General features: G+C 47.2%; 1 protein-coding gene across 1 annotated transcript in view; it reads right to left on the bottom strand.

Annotated features, from left to right (window-relative positions):
- The window catches only part of ATP10A (ATPase phospholipid transporting 10A (putative)), a 181,854-nt gene that overhangs the window by 15,725 nt on the left and 139,403 nt on the right, over positions 1–26,726 (bottom strand). Inside the window, 7 exon segments of the mRNA XM_007179130.2 lie at positions 5,108–5,292; positions 10,687–10,813; positions 10,894–10,997; positions 16,604–17,168; positions 19,627–19,821; positions 21,210–21,427; positions 24,517–24,769. Coding sequence (XP_007179192.2) covers positions 5,108–5,292; positions 10,687–10,813; positions 10,894–10,997; positions 16,604–17,168; positions 19,627–19,821; positions 21,210–21,427; positions 24,517–24,769 — 1,647 coding nt within the window.

Genomic DNA, 26,726 nt, shown 5'->3' with positions numbered 1-26,726 from the left:
GCAAGCACGCCCTGCCTCCCCTACAGGTGCAGCTGTGGCACCTGGACAGATTCATAGAGCCACTTTGAGTACTCAGAGTAAACAGTAGCTGTCAGGCTGGGGAAGAAGACCGGCATTCTAAACACGCTGAACTGCAAGGTTTCCACTGTCACTCTGGCAGGCCCTCACCTGGACCCAGGTGTCACGGAAGCTGGAGGTGGGCACCGAGGCAGGGACAGAGAAAGCTCCAGCTCTAGAAGCCCTCTACTTCTGGCTTGAGGAGCGGAAAAGAGAACTTCCAATGCTTAGAGAAAATGGAGGAAACCCCATTTTTATTTATTTTTTCCTCTATTCTCTTGAACCCAGCCCCAGGCAATTTTGCTCCGTGGGCAGCAGTAGGAACAACAGTGGTAGCACAGCCATCTGTTGCTGGGGACTCTGAGGGAGGTGGTCCTTCCTTCCTATCAGAGCAGCTGTGGCCCCAGGACAGCAAGGCAACGGCTGCCCTCCTTTCTGTCTGTCCTGCCACCACTTGGCCCTGAAAGTCGGTGCAGAAGTACAAAGCAGATCAAGGTAACTCAAACCCCAGCTTTCATGCCAGAGGGAGTCCCAGAGAATCAGAAAGTACTGGAAAAATTGTCAGGAGGGGGGAGCTTGGCAAAAATGTGAGACAGATTCTAACAGCTTGGCAAAGGCCAAACAAAACTGACATTGAAATCAACACCCCAAGGCTGTTCAGAGCCTGCAGGCTGCACCCAAGAGGACTGATATCCTGCCTTAAAAAAATCCACATTCTCCAAATTTAAAATGATCAGAGTGCCATTCAAAATACCCACAACATAACTCCAAATTTATCAGCATATAAAGAGCTAGGAAATTTTCAGTGCCTGTGGTAAAAGACAATCAAGCCAATGTCAAGATGACACACATACTGCAATTACCTGACAGACTCTGAAGCAGCCATTATAAAAGTGTTCCAAGAAGTAAGAAAAAATTCTAGAAATGAATAGAAAGGAAGTCTCAGTAAAAAATAGAAGATATAAAGAGCAATCAAATAAAAATTTTAGAACCCCCAAAACACATTAACGAAAATGAAAAGCTCACTGGATTCCACTTATGTGTCCATCATTGGATTACATAAGTAATTTACATAATTTCTCCGTGCTCAAGGAGGGGGATTATAACCCCCACACTCTCTGTGAGCTGTGCACAGTGACTTCCTTCCAGAGAGGACAGCGTGAGAATTAGTTTACGGGGGAGAAACCTGACAAAATTAACATACACAGTGATACGTCATGTTGATAGAATGTGCTCTTGATATGATGCGATGAAATGATGAAAATGGCCCTTCGTCTGTGGTCTTCTTCCCCAAAACTCATAACTTTAATCATGAGAAAGATATCAGACAAATTCCCATGTAAAGACATTCTACGAATCACCTGAATGTATCTATCCTCAAAACTGTCAAGGTCATCAAAAATGAAGAAAGTCTGAGAAACTGTTATAGCCAGTAAGAACCTAAGGAGACATGATGACTAAATGTAATGTGGATCCTGGGGACTACCCTGGTGGTGGCCCAGTGGTTAAGAATCCTCCTTCCAATGCAGGGGACGTGGGTTCGATCCCTGGTCGGAGAACTAACATCCCACGTGCCGTGGGGCAACTAAGCCCGTGCACCACAACTACTGAGCCCGTGCGCTCTAGAGCTCACGCGACACAACTAGAGAGCCTGTGTGCCTCAACTACTGAGCCCATGCACTCTGGAGCCCACGTGCCATAACTAGAGAGCCTGCATGCTGCCACTACTGAGCCCGCACACTCTAGAGCCCAAGCACCACAACCAGAGAGAAGCCTGTGTGCTGCAATGAAGAGCCCATGTGCCGCAACAAAAGATTCCACGTGCCGCAACGAAGATCCCACATGCTGCAACTAAGACCCAACGCAGCCAAATAAATAAATTAATTTAAAGAAAATGTAATGTGGGTTCTCAATGAGATTCTGGAAAACAAAAAGGACATTAGGTAAAAGTTAAGGCAATCTGAATATAGCACAGATTTTAGTAAGTAACTGTATATCAATATCATATTATAAATTGTAAAGATGTTAATAATAGGCAAAATTATGTATAGGTGAAACAGTACTATTCTTCACAATTTTTTTGTAAATCTAAAACCATTCTATATAAAAAGTTTATTTTTAAAAATCCACTAAATGGGCTCAATAGCAGAATGGAGATAACAGAAGAAAAAGTCAGTGATCTCAAAGACAGATCAAGAGAAATTATCCAATTTGAACAAGAGAGAAAAAAAAATTGAAAACTGAAGAGCACCTGCGGGACCCTTGAGAAAATAACAAAAGACCCAATATTCATGTCATCAGTCTTACAGAAGAAGAGGAGAAAGTGCAGTGCAGAAAAAGTATTTGATGAAATAATGGCTGAAAACTTACGAAATCTGGTGAAAGACATAACCCCACAGATTAAAGAATCTTAGCAAGTCCCAGATTATAAATCAAAAGAAATCCATGCCCAAACACACCGTAATGAAAGTGCTTAAAATTATAGACAAAGAAAAACATTGGAAAGCAGCCAGATATAAATGATTCATTAGCTATGGGGTAATAATTATTCAAATGACTGTTGATTTCTCACTAGGTACCACAGTGAAATAAAGACATTCTCTGATGAAGAAAAGCAAGGGCATTTGCCACCAGTGGACCTACTCTAAAACATAGATAAAGGAAGTTCTTCCTAGAGAAGGGAAATTGTGCCACAAGGAAACCTGAAACAACAGAAATGGAAGAACAACAGAAATTGTAAATATAATTTAATTTATGTAAATATAATTTATTTTAACTAAATATAATGGACCATTCTTTTCCTCTTGATTTCTTTAAAATATGCTTTTAGATTGAAAGCAAAAAATATAATATCTGATGAGGATTTCAATTCATGCAGTTGTAATATATGACACCTTCAATGTTAGGGGGAAGAGTAAGGGGCACGTGGAGTGGTAAGATTTCTTCATTCCATTGATTCTAAGTAGACTGTGACAACTTAAGTATGCATAGTGTAATCCTAGAAAATACACTAAAAAAGCTAAGTGATGGGGGCTTCCCTGCTGGCACAGTGGTTGAGAATCTGCCTGCCAATGCAGGGGACATGGGTTCGAGCCCTGGTCTGGGAAGATCCCACATGCCGCAGAGCTACTAAGCCCGTGAGCCACAACTACTGAGCCTGCGTGTCTGGAGCTTGTGCTCCACAACAAGAGAGGCCACGATAGTGAGAGGCCTGCGCACCACGATGAAGAGTGGCCCCCACTTGCCACAACTAGAGAAAGCCCTCACACAGAAACGAAGACCCAACACAGCCAAAAATTAATTAATTAATTAATTAAAAAAAAAGCTAAGTGATGTCAAAACATAAGAGACAAATTAAAATGAAATACTAAAAAATGTTCAAATAACCCAAAAGAAGGTAGAAAAAGGAATGGAGGAACAAAAAACAGAGAATAATAAGAAAACAAAAGATAAAATAGTAGACTTGAATCCAAACATATTGATAATTATAATAAATGTAAATGATCTAAGCATACCAATTAAAAGGGACTGTCTGATGTATGAAAACATGATCTACCAAAAAAACCATAAACAAACAAAAAACCTCACCTCATTTCAAATGTAATGCTACAGGTAGATTAAAAACTAAAGGATCAAACAAGGTATGCCATGCAAACAGAAATCAAAATAGCTGGAGTAGCTATTTGGGGCCAGAGTAAATTATTTCAGGCTTTTCAGATCATTCAGTCTCTGTGGCAACTACTCAAAACTGCCATTATAGCATGAAAACAGCCAAAGATTGTATATAAAAACATGGGGAAGGCTGTGTTCAAATAAAACTCTACAGAAACAGGTGGTAGGTTGGATTTGACCTGTAGGCCACAGTTTGCTGACCCCTATTATAGAAAAATTGAACCGTACCATCTCTCAACTGGATCTAATTGATATACCAGCCAACAACACAGCAGAACATACATTCTTTTCATATGCATATGAACATTCACCAAGATAGATCATACCCTGGGTCATTAAAAAAAATTAATATGAAAGAATTAAAATCATAAAAAGCATATTCTATGACAATAATGGATAGAAATCAATAAAATAGGTTTAAAATAGAAATCAGTAACAGAAAGAAAATAGGAAAACTCCAAACACTTGGAAATTAAACAAAACACTGCCTATTTTAAGACATTTAAAAACCCACAGGACAGCATGGTATTGGTGAAGGGACAGACACACAGATCAATGGAACAGAATAGAAAGTCTAGAAATAGACCCACACAAATAGGACCAATTGATTTTCAACAAAGGTGTAAAGACAGTTTAGTGGAAAAAAGACTGTCCACAAACGGTGCCTGAATAATGCAGAAAAATGCAGTTTGATGTAAACCTCACACCTTAGACAAAATTCTACACAAAACAGATTGTGTTTAAAGCTGAGATGCTAAACTATAAAAGTTTTAGAAGAAAATAAAGGAGAAATCCTTGTGATTAGGGACATCTTACGTGTGACACCTAGAGCATGATCCATAAAAGTTAGACTTTGTCATCTGCTGGAGGAGATGTTCCAAGGGAGAGTCAGTCACTCGAGAAATCAGAGCCCCGGCCAGGGCCTATGGGAAGAGATCCACCCTCCACACTTGGGGATTTCAGTCAATAGATGTGACGAATGAAAACCCACATGCCACTGGGGCATCCGTGAGACAACACATGCCATCCTGAGGACGCCAACGCAGAATGGACCGTTGCCCTGGCTCCATGTGACCTCATGAAGAACACTCTCTGATACTGTTGGCTGGAAAGTATGTCAGGAAAAAGTGGGTTGAATTTTGCATTATAAAGCCGAGATGCGCGTTCCTAAGAAATCCCAGCAAATCCCACATCTTCCAAGACTATGACAAGCACGTTCTGAGTGCCAGAAACACAACACAGGTGCAAACAGAGCAGAGAGCAAAGGCCCGCCTCACAGCGGCTGCCAGAAATGGAAGGCATTCTTTCCTGCTCTGCTCTGGGGCTGGTGGGGTGTGAGGCTGCCCAGGCACAGCGGGTCTCCCCAACATCCACCCACCTGGGATTCGGCGTTCAGGGTGATGACTTCCTCGTCATGGTCCAGCAGTTTGCAGGCGTAAGCGATGTTAATGGCTGTTTCCTGTTTGTCACCGGTGAGAACCCAAATCTGCAGGCCTGCTTGACGCAATTTAGCAATGGTTTCAGGGACTCCGTCCTGCAGGCGGTCTTCAATCCCAGTGGCACCTGGTCAAAGGTACAACAGTGTGGGTAAGCCCTCTGCTCATGGGCGCCGACCCTGACCGGCATGAATGCCTCGCTCCGACACAGCAGAGGTGCTGGCCCCACCCTGCAGACTGGGCCCTGCTGTGGTCCATCTTATCTGGAAGCACTCGGTGATTCCTCATTCAGGACATGGGGGCACCTTCACTAGCTCTTGATTCCACATGGTAGGGATACCTGGGAGGCACTGAACATAATTCTCTGGACGTACAACAGAGCACCTCCAATGCTTTCTAACATGCAGCCAACTTTTAACTTTACAGATAACTTGGAAACGAAGCTTGTGGGGAGATGGTGGGAGTGACCATATTTGGAGGGATGAAAAGTTTTAAAACTTATCCATCCCACAGAAAGCTTCTGGTGAATGACACCCACAGTGCTTGCTCTCAACAACGCTTACCATTAGCTGTCGAAACAGATCACAAAGGCCCACTATTTCTTGAAAGCAACATTATCCTGAATGTTTTTTCCACAAAAATAATGATTAAGGGACAGATTTTCCCGTGCAGGTCTCAGTATATTGGGAAAAATATACTACTCAATGCAGAAAAGTGTCCTCTAGGCCAGTCTGTTTTTCCCTCCGTTTCCAACTTGGTGAGATGGTCTCACCTTCCTTCTAGAAGTGCAGCATTGCCTGAGGCCTCCTTGTCAGCCTTGCCTTTCTCTTTTATGCACGCTGCTCCCTGTGCTGGGATGCTGTTATAGACTGAATGTTTGTGTCCCCCCCTAAAAATTCATAGGTTGATGCCCTAATCCCCAAGGTAATGGCATTAGGAGGTCGGGCCTTTGGGAGGTGATTAGGTCATGAGGGTGGAGGCCTCATGAAAGGGATTTGTGCCCTCACAGCAAAAGACACAAGGGAGACGACTTCTCTCCACTGTGCGAGGATGCAGAAGGAAGGCAGCCATCTGCAAACCAGGAAGACAGCCCTTTTCAGTAACCAAACTGGCCAGCACTTTGACCTGAGACTTCCAGCTTCCAGAACTGTTGAGAAATAAATGTCTGCTGTTTAAGCCACCTTGTCTATGGAAGTTTTGTTCAAGTAGCCTGAAATGACTAAGATAGACACCATTTCCCTTTCTCTGCCTTGAATGGGTGAGATGGCAGGTGTGGGGAGGAAGGAGTCAAGGTAGAACACATGTACAAAAAGTGCACATTTCTTAAGTATACCCTTTGATGCACTTTCACAAATCACACAGCTGTGTAGTCAGCCCTGAGCTCAGGAAACAGTGTCACCAACTCCCCAGAAGCCCCCCTCAGGGGCAAGTGTCTTCTCTCTTCCATCTCATGCAGCCTGTGTGGGGTGTTGGACCTGGGCCTACCCCACACTTGATGAATGCACCAGAAGGCTAAGTGGTAACTTGGGAAGGACCCAGAAAGGAGGAGGGGACATTGCACCCAAGCTTTCCTCTGCTCTGAACCATTAAGTCCTCCCAGGAAGGACCAGGCAGGGGTGTGGGGTTCAAGGTCTGCTTAGGAATGGAACCTCTTTATGATGCTTGCTCATGGTGAGCATGACCCTAACCACCCTCCTGGCCCCTCTCCGCTTCCCCAGCTCTGTGGCTCTAGCATTAGAATAAAGTGTACATCTCTGGCTTCTTATCTTCACCATCCAACAGAGTTGACATCTCTCAGTGCATCCTAAGTGTCACTTCTGCTACGATATGTTCCCTGATGTGGGGGAAAGAGGAAGGGATGATCTTGCCACCTCTGCGTGTTCATAGTGTCTTATTCATACTTAATAATAATGATTGTGGAATAATCATAACCATGGCTAACCTTGATAGATTCCTATATGCCAGAAAAAGTTTTCACAGCTTCCCTAAGATGTGAGAACTACAATGATCCCCATAACACAGGTGTGGAAAGCAGGGTGAGGGAAGTGAGTTAGCCAGGGAAGGGCCAGCATTCCCCTTATGGTATGTCTCTGATCCAAACCTCTGAGCTGCATGTTTGCTCTAGGATAGCACTTCCTACAATGCGGTGCTTTGTGTACAACTCAACCAACTACCCACTCTTCACTAGATGGGGATTTTCTGCAGAAAGGCCTTCTATCTCCCATCCTTGTACTCTGGCCACTCAGCCAGGGCTCCTTGATAAGTGTCCACCAAGAAAGAAAGCAAGGAAGACCTCGCTGATAAATTCCCATCCAGAGGAAGTCTGCCTCTTTTCAGGGAAAACCTAACACCTTGAAAACATACCTTCTTTATTTCAGGAGCTTATTGGCCAAAGTAATGGGCTCCTAATTGGGTCACTTGACTGCCCCTCACCTATATAACGTGCATGTTTGAATCAAACACAGGATATTAATGAACTTAGAAATATAGTTATGGAAAGCATGTCTGTCTCAGTGTGAACTATGGCTGAGAATAAAGAGGCAATCTGAGGAACAGTCCTTTTAAAACGATCTGGAAGCCTAGTATCTCTTTTCAGCTCTCCAAGGTAGCTTGTTTGTAATATAATTTATGTGACTTTGAATAAATGTCACCTTCTTTACAACCTGATCCTTGGGAGAACCTGGTATTTTGAGTATTATAATCAGGGTAGTTAGTGGGGTTCAAGCTAATGCCACCTTATTTCACTGCACTCAGATGTCAGGTAGCTTTCAATGGAGGGGAAAAATCTCACCAACTGGGAAGTTTCAGATGACATTTGGAGAAACCAGCAAGAACGCTGGGGAGAGTGAGCAGAATGTTGTATTTTGAATTTAGGTTCTTGGCCAGAACATTATGGAAAAGAAAATTTCAAGAACACAGGGGGAATGACAATCCTTGCCCTGTGGCTCTCTGATGTTACTTAATGTAAGAACCTAAATGAAAAGGTTTAAAAAGGGGTATTTGGCATGGGATATTAAAAATATAAAAGCTGACTTCACATTTCTCAAATACAAATCAGAGGAGCTGGAGCACGGTGCCCATGGATGAAGCAGTGGTGAGCACTGAGGTGGGGGTTCTCCTGCTCTCCAGCTTGGCTTCATCATTTGAACCATAAACATTCCAGGTTGTAGGGGATGGTACATGTTTAAGAACTGGCTTGCAGGGGCTTCCCTGGTGGCGCAGTGGTTGAGAATCTGCCCGCCAATGCAGGGAACACGGGTTCGAGCCCTGGTCTGGGAAGATCCCACATGCCGCAGAGCAGCTAGGCCCGTGAGCCACAACTACTGAGCCTGCGCGTCTGGAGCCTGTGCTCCGCAACAAGAGAGGCCGCGATAATGAGAGGCCCACACACCGCGATGAAGAGTGACCCCCGCTTGCCACAACTAGAGAAAGCCCTCACAGAAACGAAGACCCAACACAGCCAAAAATAAATAAATAAATAAATTAATTAATTTAAAAAAATGTTAACAGCATTTAAAAAAAAAAAAAAAAAAGAACTGGCTTGCGGGAGGAAGGCTGATTAGTGAGTTTGCCATTTCTGTGGTCCCAATCAGCAGAGAGTCTGTGCAGAAGATGCCAGCCAGGCCACACAGGTATGGAAGCAGTAACTCGAGCTTCATCACCTTCACCGTGCAGCTATGTGAGGCTGGACCCAGTGCCTGCACCTTGCTCAGTGCTTTGCTGCATCCCCTCTGCTCACCCTCACAGAACTACTACGTCCACTTGGCAGATAAGGAAACTGGGATGCAAGTGTCCAGGCTCATATGGCCAGTAAGCGGCAGAGCCAGGACTGGACAACTGAGCCAGGGCTCCTAGACTCTGAAAGAAGGAAAGAAAGGAGTGCCTGCAAAGACAGGCAGAAGAGGGACAGCTCAGGGACTCACAGCTGTGTTCTCAAACAGTTAAGGTCTCATCCTGTGGAAAAGGGAGGAGATTTTATCTGCATTGCTCTAGAGGGTAGGACCAGTGCCCCCTGGAAGAAGGTACCGGGAGGTGGATTTCACTCCATTCAAGACGTTAGAGCTTGGTGGGGAGGAGAGCTGTCCCAGGGGACAGCACCCTGCAGAGAGGGGGGCCATGACAACCAGCGGACACCCTCCCATCCCACGGGTCTATCAACAGTGTCCTTTGGAGAAGCACGTTCCAGATGTGAACAGTCCTAGTTCAGGAAATCAAAACCTGGCAATCTAGAGGGGGCACAGCCATTTTCCAAGTGTTTCATTTAATTCACCTCCTGAGTACCGTTCAGGATGCCTCTGGGCCTCTGGATCTTCGGGCTTTTTTGAATAGTGTGTGGCCTCGTACAGGACACCGTAGGCAAAATAGAATATTGTGTAAAGTATGTATATGTAGTGCTCTTAAATATCTGAATATTAGCTATTCTATTAGATATAAGTATGTAGATACAGAGATAACCCAACGCCTTTGCCTAGGAAGGGGGCCAAATGAATTACGGCCTTTCTTGTTGAAAGATGAATCCCCCGTATCTTCATGCCCCAGGAGTATCATCATCTGACCACCAGCACCATGAGATGGGGAGTGTGTATACACAGCACTGCCACAACCAGCTCCTGGTGAGAGCACAGAGAGCATGTATACAAAGATCCAGCTAATTTAATACATACATTAAGGGCTTCCCTGGTGGCACAGTGGTTGAGAATCCGCCTGCCAATGCAGGGGACACGGGTTCGAGCCCTGGTCTGGGAGGATCCCACATGCCACGGAGCAACTAGGCCCGTGAGCCACAATTACTGAGCCTGCGCATCTGGAGCCTGTGCTCCGCAACAGGAGAGGCCACGATAGTGAGAGGCCCGTGCACCGCGATGAAGAGTGGCCCCCGCTTGCCACAACTAGAGAAAGCCCTCGCACAGAAACGAAGACCCAACACAGCCATAAATAAATAAATAAATAAATAAATATTTTAAAAAAATACATACATTAATAAATATTTTAAATAATAAATTAAATAAATACTAAAGCAATAAATACTTTTATAAATACTAACATGAACTCAGTAGCAAATATGGGCACAATTTAGTAAGAATGAGCCCCATTTTTTTTTCACCCAAATCAAATCTGTGAACTATTTACTAGATGTAAAATGCAGCCCTGTCGAGTCCAACGGTTTCTGTTTGTTTCCTGGGACTGGGGGGATCCTTTAACGCATCAGTTGTTGAGAAGCCTTGCTCCTCATCTCTATTTTTGGTGGGAAAGCAGGGTTTCAGGGGAGGCAGGTTGGACGCTGTCGTGGTGCCTGGCAGGGTGGCACATAGAATGCCCCAGAAACGGGCCACGGGGAGGACGTTCAATCGAGCACAGCCCTGCCTGGGGGCCACGCTAGCTAGCGTCAGGCCAGAGGGGTCCTTAAGCAAGCCTAGCGTGTGCAGAGCTGCCACTGACTAGAGCCAGGGCACCTCTCCATCCAGGATGCTGCAAACTCCACCCGGCTCCGCGGCACCCGCCCGCCGGAGAGCGTAATTACCCAACAGATGCAGATTCGTCTCCAGGCGAATGGCAGACTGAAACAGGAGCTCCTCACGGTTGTCCAGGGCGGATTCCGCTTCCAAGTGGCTCTTCAGCCAACAGGCATACTCTTCCTTACTCAGAACCTGGGTGAGACCCGCTGATGAGCGCCCAGGCCAAGCCCCGTGACCGGCCCCACCCCTTCTGCGAAGCCACGCCTACTCACCCTCTTGGCGATGCACAAGGTGCGCAGGCCCTCCACCGCGTACAGGTTGAGGTAGTTCTGAGTCTTGCTCCGGATCTTCTTTTGATACCTTCCTCTGGCGTCATCTAGGTTGGAGTAAGAGCAGAAACAACGATGAGTGAGAACAACAGAGCCCAGTGAAATGGCCTGGGCTCCCAGGACACCTGGCCCGTTGAAATGAGTCTGCATATATGCAGTTTCCGCAGCTGAGAGCTCAGCGCCATCAGAGGTTCTAGCTGGGAAGTCTTCTCACCCACGGAGAGAAAACAGGCACATTTTCAGGTCCCTAAAGTAATCACACTCAGAGAGCCAGAAAGTAGGATGATGGCTGCCAGGGGCTGGGGGGAGGGGAGAAAGGAGTTGTACAGAGCTTCAGTTTTGCAAGATGAAAATTTCTGGAGATCTGCTGCACACCAATATGAATATACTCAACACTACTGAACTGTACACTTAAAACTGGTTAAGATGGTGAATTTATATTGTGTTTTTTTAACCACACACACACACACACACACACACACACAAACAACTAAGAAATTAGCTATCAGCTAGTAAGATTTTTCCAAACATCCACCCTTTTCTGTTTTCTGTAGACCCAGATGTGGAACAGACTTGCTGTTTATTACCAGACTGCAGAAGTGCTGGCTCTGAGCCTCACCACTGTGGAATCCATGGCAAAGTGACACACACCTTCTTAACTCCACCGTGTTCTTGGGTCAATAATTGTTAGTGAGAAGGCAGAAGGCACTTTAGTTTTCGTGTGATAAAAGTATGTTAGGAGTGAATGTGTTTCAGAGCCAGTGAGGACGACGTGGCCCTCCCCATTCTGCCTCACTGTAGCTGGCTGCAACTGGAATGCTAGCAGGAATTTTGTTGCAATTCATTAAGCAGGAATGTCACAGGTGCCCCGTCACGTCACTGTGATTTACTCCAACAGCCTCCAGAAAGGGCGCCCAGAAAACATCTGCACCAGTAGATTTAGCCCACCTCTTGCTTCATTACTTGCCAATAGAATACAGGTTCAATATAAATCTTAAAGTAAAAGTTAGATGTTATTTTAAAAAGAACCTCATAATATTTTTGACTATTTCTAATATCCCTTGTTGAAATGAGAATCTCACATAAACAAAACCTCATTAAGAGTGATCTGGCATCTTTTTGTCCAGGAGGTGAGTGTAACTGGAGGCACATAAACTTCCCGTTTAGGAAAAGTCATACTTAATAGAAAGTGCAGTTTCTATCCTCCTACACCAGTAATGTTGCCAGATAGAATATAAGATGCCCAAATATCCAGAGAAAACTGTAATTCGAAAAGATACATGCACCCCAATGTTCACTGTAGCACTATTCACAATAGCCAAGACATGGAAGCAACCTAAGTGTCCATCGACAGAGGAATGGATGAAGAAGCTGTGGTACATATGTACACAATGGAATACTACTCAGCCATAAAAAAAGAAATAATGCCATTTGCAGCAACATGGACGGACCTAGAGATTATCATGCTAAGTGAAATAAGTGGGACAGACACAAATACCATATGATATCACATATATGGAAACTAAAATATGGCACAAATGAACTTATCTATGAAACAGAAACAGACTCACAGACAGAGAACAGATTTGTGGTTGCCAAGGGGGTGAGGGGTAGAGGAGGTATGGATTGGGTGTTTTGGGACTAGCAGATGCAAAGATATATAGAATGGATAAACGACAAGGTCCTACTGTATAGCACAGGGAACTATAACAAGCACTTTGCTGTGCAGCAGAAATTAACACAACATTGTAAATCAACTATACATCAAGAAAATAAATTTTTTAAAAAAGAATAAAGGTGAGAAATAATTTACACCTTCCAAAAAAAAAAAAAAAAAGAATATAAGATGCCCAAATAGCACATAGGACATACTTTTACTAAAAACATTATTTGTCATTTATCTGAGATTAAATTTTAACTAGACATTCAATATATTTTCTTTGCTAAATCTGGCAACCCTACTTTACAGTGGTGAGGCCCCTGGTCTGGGGAAGGCTGTCTACTAACCAGGTCAGCTCCTTGACACACAGGACCTGGGAGAAACACTCTTAACCTTCTAGATCTGTGCTCTTCATGGAGAAGACAGTGTCCCCAACAGACCGAAGACTAGTCCCTTGGAGGCAAAAAAATCTTATTACGCATAAAGCACAGATACATGTACGGTACATAAACACATATACAGCATATCTGTGGCATTAAAATGTCATGGAAGGGCCATTAGAAAAAAAATATCTAAAAAGACACCTTAAGGGGGCAATAATGAAAAAAAGAGAGACAGCTGGGAAACACTGCCCTAGATTATTGGGCTTTAGGAATTTAAATTTCCTGAAAAGATGACACTGAAAGTCATCTTAATTTTGACTACCATTTACTCCTGGTATTGTGATAACATTATTCCAGATTCTGACTGTTCTTTGAGCAAAGACATGTCTAGCTGAGGGACTCTGGAATTAACACTAATAAAGTACTTGAGTTGTCCAGAGGGGGAGGGGAAGGTTGCATTTCAGGGCAGGAGCAGGGTGCGGGGGCTGTGATGCTGCCCTTAACCACACTAGTCCAAACAAAACTAATGAGTGAGAGAAGGCAGGGTGCCCTGGACAAGGGTGTGGTCACAGACCACACTGACGTGTTTCTGTGCGGGACGGAGCCCACCCAGCCCAGCACGGAGAGAAGCCGTGACCGCCACATCTTGCCCATCCCTCCCTCTCTATCCTTGCCCTTGGAGGAGGGTGGAGCCATCACAAGTTTTGTGTCTTAAAGACCACACAGGGACTTCCCTGGTGGCGCAGTGGTTGAGAATCTGCGTGCCAGTGCAGGGGACACGGGTTTGAGCCCTGGTCTGGGAGGATCCCACATGCCGTGGAGCAACCAAGCCCATGCACCACAACTACTGAGCCTGCACTCTGGAGCCCGCGAGCCACAACTACTGAGCCCATGTGCCACAACTACTGAAGGTCGTGCGCCTGGGGCCTATGCTCCACAATGGGAGAAGCCACCGCAATGAGAGGCCTGTGCACCACAATGAAGAGTAGCCCCTGCTCACCACAACTAGGGAAAGCCCGCGCGCAGCAATGAAGACCCAACGAAGGAAGGAAGGAAGGAAAGAAGAAGGAAGGAAGGAAGGAAGGAAGGAAGGAAGGAAGGAAGGAATGGAAGGAAGGAAGGAAGGAAGGGAAACCACACAGAGTGGCACTGGACTGAACCTCAGGCAAGTGAATCTTAAGGAAAAGAAACCAGAGAGAAGGGAAAGGGACCCAGCTTATGCTTTATGCCTATAACACACCAAGCACTGTGCTAGGAGCTTGGACAGGGGCTTCTTGTGAGGTCAGAAGCCTGATTTCCTTTGTACAGATGAGAAACTGAGGCACAGGAGGAGTGACTTGTCCAGGGTGACCCCAGCCCATAAATGTAGACTTGGGATTTGAACAGAGGTCCGTAAGGTAGTGGGTGGGGTAGAGTCCCTGCTTTCTACCTGATCCCACACAACCTAGTGGCAGGGCAGGCAAGACATAGCCACGTCCTAAAAACACAACACATTCTCCATCCACCATCAGCTTAGCCTTCTCGTGCCCTTTTTGGTAAAAGTGTTGTGAGCTCTTTGAAGAAAGATGTTGGACACTCGTGCCCTCCTCACTTTATCGCCTGCACACAGGTAGAGCAGCTTGGCCATCTGCAAGCCTGCTCTGCTCCATAACCCGCCCACCCCACCCCCAAAGTGAAAGTTGAATGATTTATGCACAATGTCAGGGTGTCACTGGTGGATAACTTCAAGATTGCCCCAGAGCCATCCCCTTTCTTGGGAAACCACTGGGGGCTCTAAACATCCTGAATCTTAAATTGCCTGGCATCTACATGTAGCTCTGACCGATTCAAGCTTATTTGAAGGACACACTGCTTGGAAATTCCCAGAGGAAAGTGGAGATCTACACAAACTGCTTATTTTTAAGGTGCCCCCTTCAATGTCATGGTTTGGGCAATGTTGTGCTTTGAACCTGTCTGTTCCATGGCTTTGTTCTTTCTCACCTGTAGTTAATTCCTCCCAGGACCAGGTGGAGGGGTCTGGGATGCTTCCCAGCTTGCACAAGGGCTCCCTTCACCCCTTGACCTTGAAGCTGACTCTGAGTGATAGAAGTTTTGTTTGTTTGTGCTTTGTCTAGAAATTTGAGGCTTTCTACTCATTTTTAAAAGTGCAGTGCCAGCCAAGTACAAGCGTGGCCACTGCTGCAGCCTTCTCGGTTGCTCTCGTGTCCCTTGCACAGCTCAGCAGGCTCCCTGCCCTCTCTCTGAGGTGGGGGTAAGCCTCTCCTGCCCTCCCATCCCACCCTTGCTTGCTAGAGCTGGTCCAGTCTTTTCACCTTATCCATGACCCACTGTATGTAGTAAAGTCTGAAACACAGTGGTCCATTAAACTATCTTTAATACAAGGCTGTGGAATAGTACAAAGGTGATATTTTTGCAGTAGAATAAAATCTGCACAGATAATTGCCATACCTATCTGTTTTTCTTTTGCGTGGATGCAAAATCAAATTTCAGAATGAAGGAGGCTCTTGGAATGCAAAATCAGCCTGTAAATTGGATTCTACATCCACCCTAGAACCAACACAGGGGTGGGAAGGCAAACCCTGCCCTGGAGTAGGTCACCCTCAAGAAAGGCCATGCAAACCGCTTTCAAAGACACATTTGCAATTCACTCAGCTGCCTTTGGGAGGCGATAGCTCTGTGACAGGAAAACGGATTTGTCTGCAGAGATCCACCAGTGCACTTTCCCTTAACTGGAGCTGGAGTCCTGTTCTGAGGCACTGAGATCATGGCGAGAGGACCATGGGAAGCAAAGTGGTAACCCCTAGCTCCTTTCCAGAGCCCCAGAAGGGCATATCCAACATAAGGGTTTCCCACAGGTGGTACCCAGAGCTGTTTCCAGGATACAGAAGACAGGGAGGCTGTGGGGGTCAGGCAGTGGTCCCTCTCCCATCTGCCATCCACCCCGCTTCTCTCCCCTGGAGGTCAGATGTGCCCTCCTTTGTCCTCTGGGCGCAGAGGGAGGGGTGACTAGGTTTACTAGTGGGGACCCAGGCCCTCCCCCTTCCAAGTCCCAGAAGCATTTGTATCTGGAAAGAGGTACAAGCCCTTCTGCTAAACAAAGTTCCACCCTCTACACCAGTGGTATCTGAACCCCTCTTTTTCAACCCGAAAGTTACATGGAAGTCAAGTGCAAAAGAGACCAAGACGGAGGTTCTCGGCTGTTAAGACGGCCAGAGGCCAGCAGCCCCCACTACCTGCGCCCTCGCTGTGGCCTGAGAACACTCCACAAATGGGCTAAAAACCATGGCTTGGGCCTCATAGGTGCCCAAGGTCCAAGCAATCACAGGGCAGAAAGGAACCTTCTGGGACTTCTAATCTAAAAGCTCTTAACCTTCATTGCCCAGATTTAAACCTGATGCTAGGCCTCACCCCCATTAATCCCCAACCCCATTCTTCTGAGGTGGGTTCAGGCACTGAAGCCCTCCATCCACTGGGCCCTCCCCCCAATTCTAGTCCAAACCCTTCAGAGGAGGAAAAGGCCACCCAGAGAGGCAAAGCTCCACTGGAGGGAGGGGCTGGTTTCTCAGGACTGCTCCCTGCGGGGAGCTGCTAGCGGAGGGGAACAGGGTACCTGTGGAGCAGGGCAGCAGGAGGTCCATGACCACTGAGTCGGCCCCCTTGGTGTAGACATTGATCTCGTCCGTGAGTGGGTGCCGGATCACCACCGACATCCTCTTGCGGATGGAGTCGAAGCCCAGCGTGTGCAGGAGCTCGAAGGTGAGCCTGCCCAGGTGGGGCAGCTCTACCGACACCTGGTCGTGCAGTCGGTCCACGAGCGCGCAGCTGTAGGCGCGGGCGGCATAGACGAGCGCTGCCTCGTCGGGGCTCTCGGCCTCGTAGCGCAGCTCCCGCTCGGGCTTGGGCTCCTGTGCTGAGCACTCAGGTGCCCAGCCGTCCGCCCCGCTGCTGTAGCCATTGCTGGTGAGGGCCGGGGCCGGCGGGCCCAGCCTCTCCTCCAGCCGGAACAGCGTGCCGTCGGTGGCCAGCGTGGACAGGAGGCTGGACTTGTGCGCCGACTTGTTGGTGGCCATGCTCCCAATGCTGCTGCAGCCCGAGGCCAGGCGGCTGGGCGTGAACCTCCGGAGGAAATCTTCTATTGTCTTCACCGGGGACTTCAGCTCGAAGCGCACCCTCACCTGCCAGGGAAGTAGTTGGAAAACAGGTTAGGTGTCTCCCAAGAGGCCTCACCCTGACTCCCTTAGGGCCACCCTCCACTTCCCCAGGGGGGCCTGAATACGGATTTCCCATTTCCCACTGAAAACTGCAACCAGAGTCAGCATTTCTTCCTTGAGACTATCCCTTGGCCTCTTCCTCTCCACCTCAACACAGGTTCTGCTATATTCATTCTTTCAGGATGTGACTGTAGGGTAGCAACGACCAAGTCCCGGGATGGACTGAGGGCATTGGGTGGCCTGTGGTTCCCAAGGCTTTGGGACTGTCCCCTCACTGCAGTGGCCCATGGCTTTACAGAAACTTCCCAGGAGTGGGCCTGCCACTGCTTGGCATGAACCCTGGCTTTTTTTTTTTTTTTTCAATTAAAAAAACCATTTAACAAAAGACCAATTTATACATTCCTTTGAATTATGTCCATAAAAAACTTAAATTTACACAAAATTTCCCAAACCCAAAAGAATCTTTCTAAACAAATGAAATACATAGGCAAATTCAGGCTCCAAATCCTTAAACAAATGTTTAAAAAAATCACAATAAATTGTATATTTTCTAACGAGGACTGAAAACAACAAAACAACAGGTATACAATTGTTAAAGTTTCAAAAAGCTCAATATGGAGCAACAAAGCAACACTTTATTTAAGTGAGTGCTGTATGCTAATGCTGATACAATATACCTATTTTAATTTTCTGCTAGATAATGGATTTAGAGCAAATGTTGAAACAATCAAACCATTGAATTATAGTTACCCCTTAATCTTTGCAATTTTGCCCATGGGTCTGAAGTTGTGAATTATAGTAAGAGCCTCCAGAAAAGTCAGGCATTTGGTAAAACAAGGCACAAAGGACCAATTTTGATAAAGGTGCTTTTTCTTTGGTCTTCTACTGACTATAAATATTGCTATATATCCAAGTGGGAGATTCGGGCAGCCATGCCAGAGCTCCTGCTGGCTCCAAATGCCCTTGAAGGTGGCACCCACCCATACGTGGGCACAGAAATGCATCCAGAGACACGTTCATGTGCAGTCTGAGGATTCTGCTCCCTACATGGAACTCACTCCATGTGTGACCATGGGCACACACCTCAGTCATGTCGGGGTCTCTCTCACTTATTCAGTAATTGCAACAATGCCTAGGTCAGTCAGGTAGGGTCTAACCTAGAAACCAGACCTCTCTTCAGGGAAGTATTCCAGAGGGACTGAACAGGGTGGCGGAAGAACCCAGAGGCCAGACGAGGGATGCCGAGGCTGCTGAGAGGTGAGCTGAAAAAGGAAGCAGCCTCCATCCAGGGCTGATGGCACAAGCCTGTGGTCTCTGAGTGGCAGAGCCCGTCCACCTGGGATCCGCCAGGCCCACTGGGGCCTCCAAAGGCCGGTGGGGTATGAGCAAGAGCACAGGGGGGTCACATTGCTGCCAGATATGCTGCTGCTGCAGAGAGGGCAGGGGCCCCTTGTTCACCCTCCATCACACCAATGGCTTCACCAGCAGAACCTGCTGGAAGGGCTGGCCCAGGAGGAGGGGAAGGGGTCTGGGAGAGTGGGGGGTCAGGGGACAGGCCTACAGTGTGCATCAGACCTAGAACACCTTCATTTGTATCCATTTAAAGTTGCCTAGCTGCATGACGCACAGCCATGCTTAGGTGCACCCCACCCCCTGCAACACCACCTGGTTCACCCGGAGGAGCGATTGAGTTATAGAGGTTCCTTTCACACATAAAACCTTACTCTCTTTGGAGAGAACCTTCATGTTAACCCAAACAAAACCCAACTTGGGTGTTGCTATGTTTCTACCGCCCAAAGTAACTTCCCACTGATTCTCAACCACTTCCTGAATGCCAATGTTAAAGGCCTTTATTAACATCAAATACATTTACTATGTGCCAAACTCTACTCTGAGACCTTTCCCTAAATCCCACCACCGCCCCCACATCCCAGACAAGGTGCCAAAGACACAGGAGGGGACCAGCTTATAGTGTCGTCAGGATGCAAGTCCAGGCGGCTCCTCCCAGAGTCTGGGCCCCAGCCCATCCTGTCCCCTCTCATGTAAGAATCTAGGACTCTGAGGCTCTGGTCGGCATGGAGGGCAGCCACCCTCCTGCCACTGCCCACCTTGGGCCACGCCTGTATGCTCTGTGCCACTCTCATCCCGGGCTCAGTAGCTATCTCTGGCTGGCTGCCCTCTCCCTCTTCGCCACAATCCTGGCACCTGCCCACTGCAGTCTGGGGATGTCACCGCAGAGCTACTGAGCTGGTCTGCCCTGTCTGAAGCCCTCAGTGCACCCCTGAAACCTGAGAGTGGTGCTGAGCGACCAGGCTCCTGCAGGACAGGGAAGCCTGCTCCCTCTCAGGAAGACTGACACCAGTGGGGCCACACCTAGGGGGAGGGACTCTGCGGGCTCGCAGTACGATGCTCCAGAACTTGCCTTTTGTCGCGGCTGATCCGGGGACGTGACCACCACTGTGTTGCAGATGGTGAGTGCAATGAAGAAGTCGAAAATGTCAGACAGCTCAGGTGAGAGGTGGGCCAGTGGGTGCTCCTGGTGCCTTGCAAAGGCCAGGTACCTGTCACACTCGCTCACCTTCTCCAGCAGCTTCGGGTCGGGCGTTATGTCCTTCTCCTGGGAAGAACACAGGGGCCGAAGGGTCAGTCTGACCCAGTGACCTGCCAAGTGTCCTTTTAGTGCTTGACTATTTAGGGCACCTTGATTTTACTAGAAGCTGTAAACAGACCTTCACCTCATATATACACATGTCATTTTATAATGACAAATTATGTATAATCTTGGTTGTATAAGAATATACAGCTAACATGTGAAATGAAATGCATATATTCTTATATATAAGAAGGTACACATGTTCTTTTTATAAAATAATACCTCCAAGAATATATATTATTATAAAAGTAACATATCTTACTCAGAAAGATTTGGAAAAATAAGAGAATAACAGGGAAAATGTAATAGATCTGTATCACACCACCTCACAGTAATATATACTTTCTAAAAAACACACTTCTCTGCCTTTCCTTCGTCTTTTTTCTATACATTTACATTTTTAATCAAAATATTTTATACATAAATTGGCAGTTTCCATTTCCCCAAAAACATTATATTGCCTCAACTTTACCAGGCCTTTAATAGCCATTTGAAAATATAATTTTTAACGGCTTCAAAATGGACATACCATAATTTATTTGACCATTCCTTTATCACTGGGTACATTTTTTCGCTGTTTTATTGATGTAAATAACACACTGATAAGCTTCTATGCACAGAAATCTTTCACTGAATCACTAACTTCCTAGGTCAGAAAGTTGCAACATTTCAAATACTCCTGACCCATATTGATTGTGAAATTGATGTCAGGAAAACCTTCTCCAACACAGCCTCTCTGCTGCTCGGGTGAGAGCTCCTCACCCACGTGCCCCATGTAAACCCAACAATCAGTGACCACAAGTCTAGATGACCTCTATTCAAATGGTACCTTCTTATATGGGTTTTGAAGGACATAAAAGAATGAGGCCACCATATGTGAACAAAACGGATTCTCCCTCTCTGGTCTTCACAAATTTTAGAAGTGAAAGGATCTTTTAGAGGTTGTCACTCACGTACTTCTGGAAATTTCCCTGCCGGATGAGAATGGTCCATAAATGTTTGGGCGACTGACAAGGCAAAGGAGGGATTTGGGTTCATCTCATTAAAACTTTTTTTTTTTTTAATTTGACTTTGCTTTTTCACAGTTGTCATCTTGCCCTGATGTTTTACTCATTTCATAGGGCAGGACGGACTTCCTCTCTGTCACCCTCTTGGGTGGGTCATCGGCAGTCCCCAGCCTGAGAAGCCTGGTAAGGGGACCTAATCAGTGTTTTGGAAAAGGTACAGCAGTGTGGGAAGAAGGCACTGGACAGAAAAACATCCCCTAACTGAAGAGGTAACCCCGCAGTGAAGTACAGACACTTTTGGTGACTGAGGGAGGTGACAGCGGGAAGGAGGGCTGTGGGACTCACCATGGGGCTGCTGAAGGCTGTGTGCTTGGACAGCATGCTGGCCCTCTTGGCCTCGGCACGGCTGCTGGTGCGCCGGTGTGACCTGGTGCTCTGGCTCCGATGCACGACTCGGATGCTTTGGTGGCTCCCGGTGCTGCTGTGCTGGGGCAGCGAGCCCCCTCTGGGCACCACCTCCTCCTCCTCCGAGTCTGCCTCCTGGTACCTGGCCAGACGCCGGGCTGTGGGGGAGGGGCACGAAGTGACATCGTGGGGAGGCTGGGTGTGACACTGAGGGGTCTAGGTTCCACTTCCACAAGGCATCCAGCAGGGGACCCCGGGCCCTCGCCACCCTTGCTCTCTGATGGCGAGGCCATGTTTGACAGGGGTTTCCACTGAGGGATGGGGGATGTTCTCATTTACATGCACCTTCAGTGAACCCGATGGGGCTTATGTTCTCAACCCCACGTCACAGATGAGAAGACCGAGTCTCAGCTGTTAAGGTCATGGGATGCAGGGGCAGGGGGTCGAGATGGCACCCAGGCCCATGGGATGCCAAAGCTCAGGTCTCGCCCATGATGGCAAAGGGGCCACCCCATCCCACAAAAAGTCAGATGTGGGTGGAGATGGGTTCACATACAGCCCCTCTGTTCAGGGGGAGCCCCCATGTGAATGGGGTGGGTGGGCAGGTGGCTGGGAGGCCCACAGAGTAGCTGGGTTCCAGGCTTTGACCTTCATGCCAGGGTCACAGGGCCACCTGCTTACTGGGGCCGTCAGGACAGATCACGCATTGAGCATCTGCCTTGCAGTCAAGCAGAAATAACGGTTCTCAGGCTGTGTTGACGGTGCTCTCCTGAGAGGGCTCCTTGCTCAACGTCAGGTGGGGAGTAGGTGCTGTCTGCACTCACCCCATGAGGATGAAGCGCTTAGCAGCAGAGAGGCTCACACCCTCCTGGGGTTGTACAGCATGGAAGAATGCTGCCAGAGTTCAGACCCAGCAAGCAGAGCTCCACTGAAGACGACGGTGATTGTGATGCTGTGCTTGGCTCTTAGGGGGCACCGGGGAGCGACAGTCCCTGAGCCCTCCAGGGCTCTCAGTGAATCACAGAAGTGTACCCACGCTGCTGTTCTTGCTAACAAGGGCTCTCAACACGTGTTCCTGGCTTTGCCCAGTTAGTTCAGCTTCTCCATCATATGTGAGCAACAGGAAACTATCCATAGGGACCACTCACTCCAAACAAGCAACTCTTAAGAACTTCCAGGGCAGGCCCGGTGCTGGGTGGCAACACAAGGCATCCTAACAGGAGGTGGCCCGTGTGAGGGGCTAAGAGAAGGGCCCCCCGTCTGGGCATGCCATGGTGCGGTCTGTCCTGTGGGCCAGGCCTTGAACTCAGCTTCTTCTTTGGGAAGACTTTTCTTTAGAGATAAGGAAAGGGAAGTCACCTGCCCATGGCCACCAGGCTGGGTAACTGCCAACCCCAGGATTCCACCTCAGGGAGCTCCTAATTCCAGGAGAAAACTCCTGCACCCGCCCCCTTTTCCCCCTGGCAGTGAGGTGGTGAATGGATGGCAAGGAAGGGCAAAGCCTGGACTGGGCCTGTCTAGCTCCTAGGCTTGGACATAATGAGCACGGTGTCAGCCTCCCAAGGGCACATCTGCCCACCCCCCCTCCCACAGCAGTGATCAGATGTTAGCCTGAAAGCAGACATCCCTCAGGCCACTGCCGGTGTGTCTGTGCTCCGTGACCAGGCAGCAATGGCCTCAGCGATGCCCTCGGGCTCTTTTGGGAAGATGGGGACAAGGAGCAGGTGATGCCCTGCACCGTCACCAGGACACGAGGTAGAGAGGAACACGCCCATGGTCTGTGTGGCCGGTTCAGGTACGCGTGAGCTGGGCTCTGTACTCACAGCCAAACCCGCCTGCATTCATTTTACTAACAGATCTGAGAGGTCGGACCATGGGAGCAGCTGCGAAGGGTGCCCGCCCAGGGGCCCATCAGTCACTGATCACAGCTCTTCTTTAAAACATGCTGCAGAGACACCTGGCTGTTTCCACCTTCCCCAGCAATGCTTTCCTGTGTCTTCTGGGGGCGACGGACCCCTTTGGTTTTATGGCAAGCATCTGACAACTGTAAAAATCCTTCTGTGATCTTACTTGGGATTCTGCCCCCAGAGCCTCAGTTCCAGTTCGAAGGCCGACTTCAGACCTGGTCCTCTGACTCCTTTACAAGCAGGATGAGGTCTGCTTTCAGGCCCCCAAGCTCTTCTGCACAAGCCTGAGGAGTCAGGGAAGGGGACAGCCAGAGAGGGAGGCAGGTGGGCGGATGGGACACTGTTCCTGACCGGTTTTTTTGAGTGGCAAATAAAACATTAAACAAATTGGACACATTCTTATGCCTTCTGTTAATATGATTCCTTTTATCATGGAGGATATAGTGGATATCATGATAATTCTTGGTTTTATAAAACTCACAAAAATCTCATGCTTCCAGCAGATCTTTCCCACCAAATGCCCCTAAAGAACAGCTTCCTATTGATGCCCCCATGTTGTCCCCCTATTCTGTACTTGCTTCTGTTTCTGTGGCAAGGTTTCTTTGATGCTCTCAGATGCTGTTCCAGGAAAGAAGGGGAGTCCTGGTTGCAGAGCAGGTGCCCTCTCTCTCAGAGGCACGATGGCCCCAGAGACACTTCTGTGGTGCAGGGACCCCCTCCTGGTTTGGGTGGGCAGCTGGCTCCAGTCACCCCTCGACTTAGGAAGCAGATGGCTCCCCTGTATGTTCAGAGGGGACAGAGGGAGGCAGCCAAGGATGAGAAAAGGAGAGGTGGGAGGAGGGACTGCCTAAATTCCAATGTGAGGTGACACTTCCCTCCGGGAGGTCGTATTCCAGAGGAAAGAACGCAGCATGAACTGCCCAGTGCCCTGCTGAGAATTTTCAGCTGATAACAAGGAGACTGATGCGTGACAAAGGAAACATCTCTTTGCCTCTTGGTGTGACAGAGACCAGGTGCCTCTGAGGTGAGTTCCTCAAGGTTGCCCTCTTTGGTTCTGCTTGTCTGGCAGAAAATGAGTGTTTAAGCAGATGCCCACCACACCAGATAGTGCAGGGAGCAGGGCGCCATCAGCAATGAGGAGGGCCCTTTTCTATAGATGCTGGTCCAGAGTTGCTCTGACAGCCTTTCTGTTTTATTCTCCCTCAAAAATCATCAATCCCTGAAGCTGTGTGTGTGTGTGTATGTGTACACGCACGCACACACAGGCACATGGGCATGCAACCCTGATACAGGAGCTCTCTGGTCCTGCCCAGATTGGGAGACCCCGTCCCCAGACTCACCATTTGCATCATGAGAATATTCTATGCCAGACACAGTGCATCTTCGGAAAACCATCTTATTCTCGGTTAAAGTGCCAGTTTTATCGGAGAAGATATACTGTATCTGCCCTAGGTCTTCCGTGATGTTCAGGGCTCGGCACTGCAGCTGTGAGTCTGTCTCCTCATCATACAACTCTATATCCTGGTTAATGAAGTACACTTGGCATACTTTAACAATTTCAATGGAAACGTACAAGGAAATTGGGATCAAAACCTAGGAGACACAAGGCACATAGAATGAATGACCGTGAAGACCGGGAACTGTGGATTTAGTCCAATCTAAACGACAAAAACTACAACCCCAAGTAAGTAGGGACTATACTGTACCTTTCAGAGCTTACACAAGTTGGCTTAGAGTCAGTATTGTTAGAGTATTAGGATATTGGCAAAGAGTTTAAACTAGGACAGCCTATGGTGCCACTGCAGAGCGGAAATCCACTATCGTGTCTGGAAGTATGGAAACCATGGCTTGTATAGAAGCAAGTTTTTTCATATTACTAAGTTGTGCTTGAGAGAAGCTAGGAGAGGAAAAAGAGAAAAGAGAAACACAAAACACATGGCACATTCAGAGTCCTCATAAGAAAAGTCACCTCACACCCAGGCTGTCCCGGGGCTCCCGGCGACAGGAGCTGCCTGTCCCGCAGACACAACCCCACAGCTCAGAAGAGACAGTCTTTTCAGAGGCTGGTTCTGTGCTGAAGGACAATCTCTGTGATCTTGTACAATACAGAGCAGAGAGAAGAGGCTTTGAGAAGAACAGTCACGGTTATGCTTTGACAATTCAAGAATAACCTTCATGAAATCAACGCTTAATTTTTTCTTTATCTGTGGAGTAACAGTATTGAACTGATACTTATGGGCTCAGAATACCACATCCAGACTAACTGGGTTTTCTGGGTAACTTAAGTATATGTTAACGCAACACCTACTACAGGACGAACTCAAGTACATGTGATATAAGACAGCAGAACCCCCCTTCCAGGCAAAGGCTAAGTCAATATCTTCTGTTCACTCTGTGTCCCTAAGGAGGGTGGCAGAGATGCTCACTGCCCCTCTCCACTCTCACAGGCTTTTGGGGCATAGATTCTCAGTTAGTGATGGGGAATTGTTCAGGAGGTATGGGAACTAATAGTAATAATAATAACCAATGCTGCAAAATGCAATGTGATATCCTAAATTGACTCCTGGAACAGAAAAAGCAAATCAGTGGAAAGACTAGTAGAGTCCAAATGACATCTGGAGTTTTGTTCGAGACAAAGTACCAAAGTTGGTTTCTCAGTTTTGACAATGTACCAGAGAAATGTAATAAGCTCACATTAAGACACACTGATTGAGGGACACATGGGAACTCTCTGTACTATTTTTTGCAACTTGTCTGTAAACCTTAAAATTATTCTGAAATAAAAATGTAGGTTTAAGATGGGAATAAAGACGCAGACCTAACAGAGAATGGACTTGAGGACTCGGGGAGGGGGAAGGAAGTGAGAGAGTGGCATGGACATATATACACTACTAAATGTAAAACAGATAGCTAGTGGGAAGCAGCCGCATAGCACAGGGAGATCAGCTCGGTGCTTTGTGACCACCTAGAGGAGTGGGACAGGGAGAGTCGGAGGGAGGGAGACGCAAGAGGGAAGAGATATGGGGATATATGTATATGTGTAACTGATTCACTTTGTTAATAAAGCAGAAACTAACATACCATTGTAAAGCAATTATACTCCAATAAAGATGTTAAAAAAAATGTAGGTTTTTTTAAGAAGTAATCAAGTGGGGGGAGGTGGGATGAATTGGGAGACTGGGATTGACATATACATACTATTGATACTATATATAAAATACATAACTAATGAGAACCTACTGTATAGCACAGGGAACTCTAGTCAATGCTCTGTGGTGACCTAAATGGGAAGGAAATCCAAAAAAGAGTGGATATATGTATACGTATAGCCGATTCACTTTGCTGTACAGTAGAAACTGGGAAGGAAAGCCAAAGAAGAGTGGATATATGTATATGTAAAGCTGATTCACTTTGCTGTAGAGTAGAAACTAACACAACATTGTAAAGCAGCTATACTCCAATAAAAATTAATTAAAAAAAAGAAGTAATTGAGTGGAAAAACAAAACAAAAACAACGATCGAAAAACCGACCCCTCAGAGCCTAAAAATC

The sequence above is a fragment of the Balaenoptera acutorostrata genome, chromosome 3, assembly GCF_949987535.1.
Source record: "Balaenoptera acutorostrata chromosome 3, mBalAcu1.1, whole genome shotgun sequence".
Classification (NCBI taxonomy): domain Eukaryota; kingdom Metazoa; phylum Chordata; class Mammalia; order Artiodactyla; family Balaenopteridae; genus Balaenoptera; species Balaenoptera acutorostrata.
The sequence above is the reverse complement of the archived record's forward strand: the minus strand, read 5'-3'. Positions and strand labels throughout refer to the sequence as shown.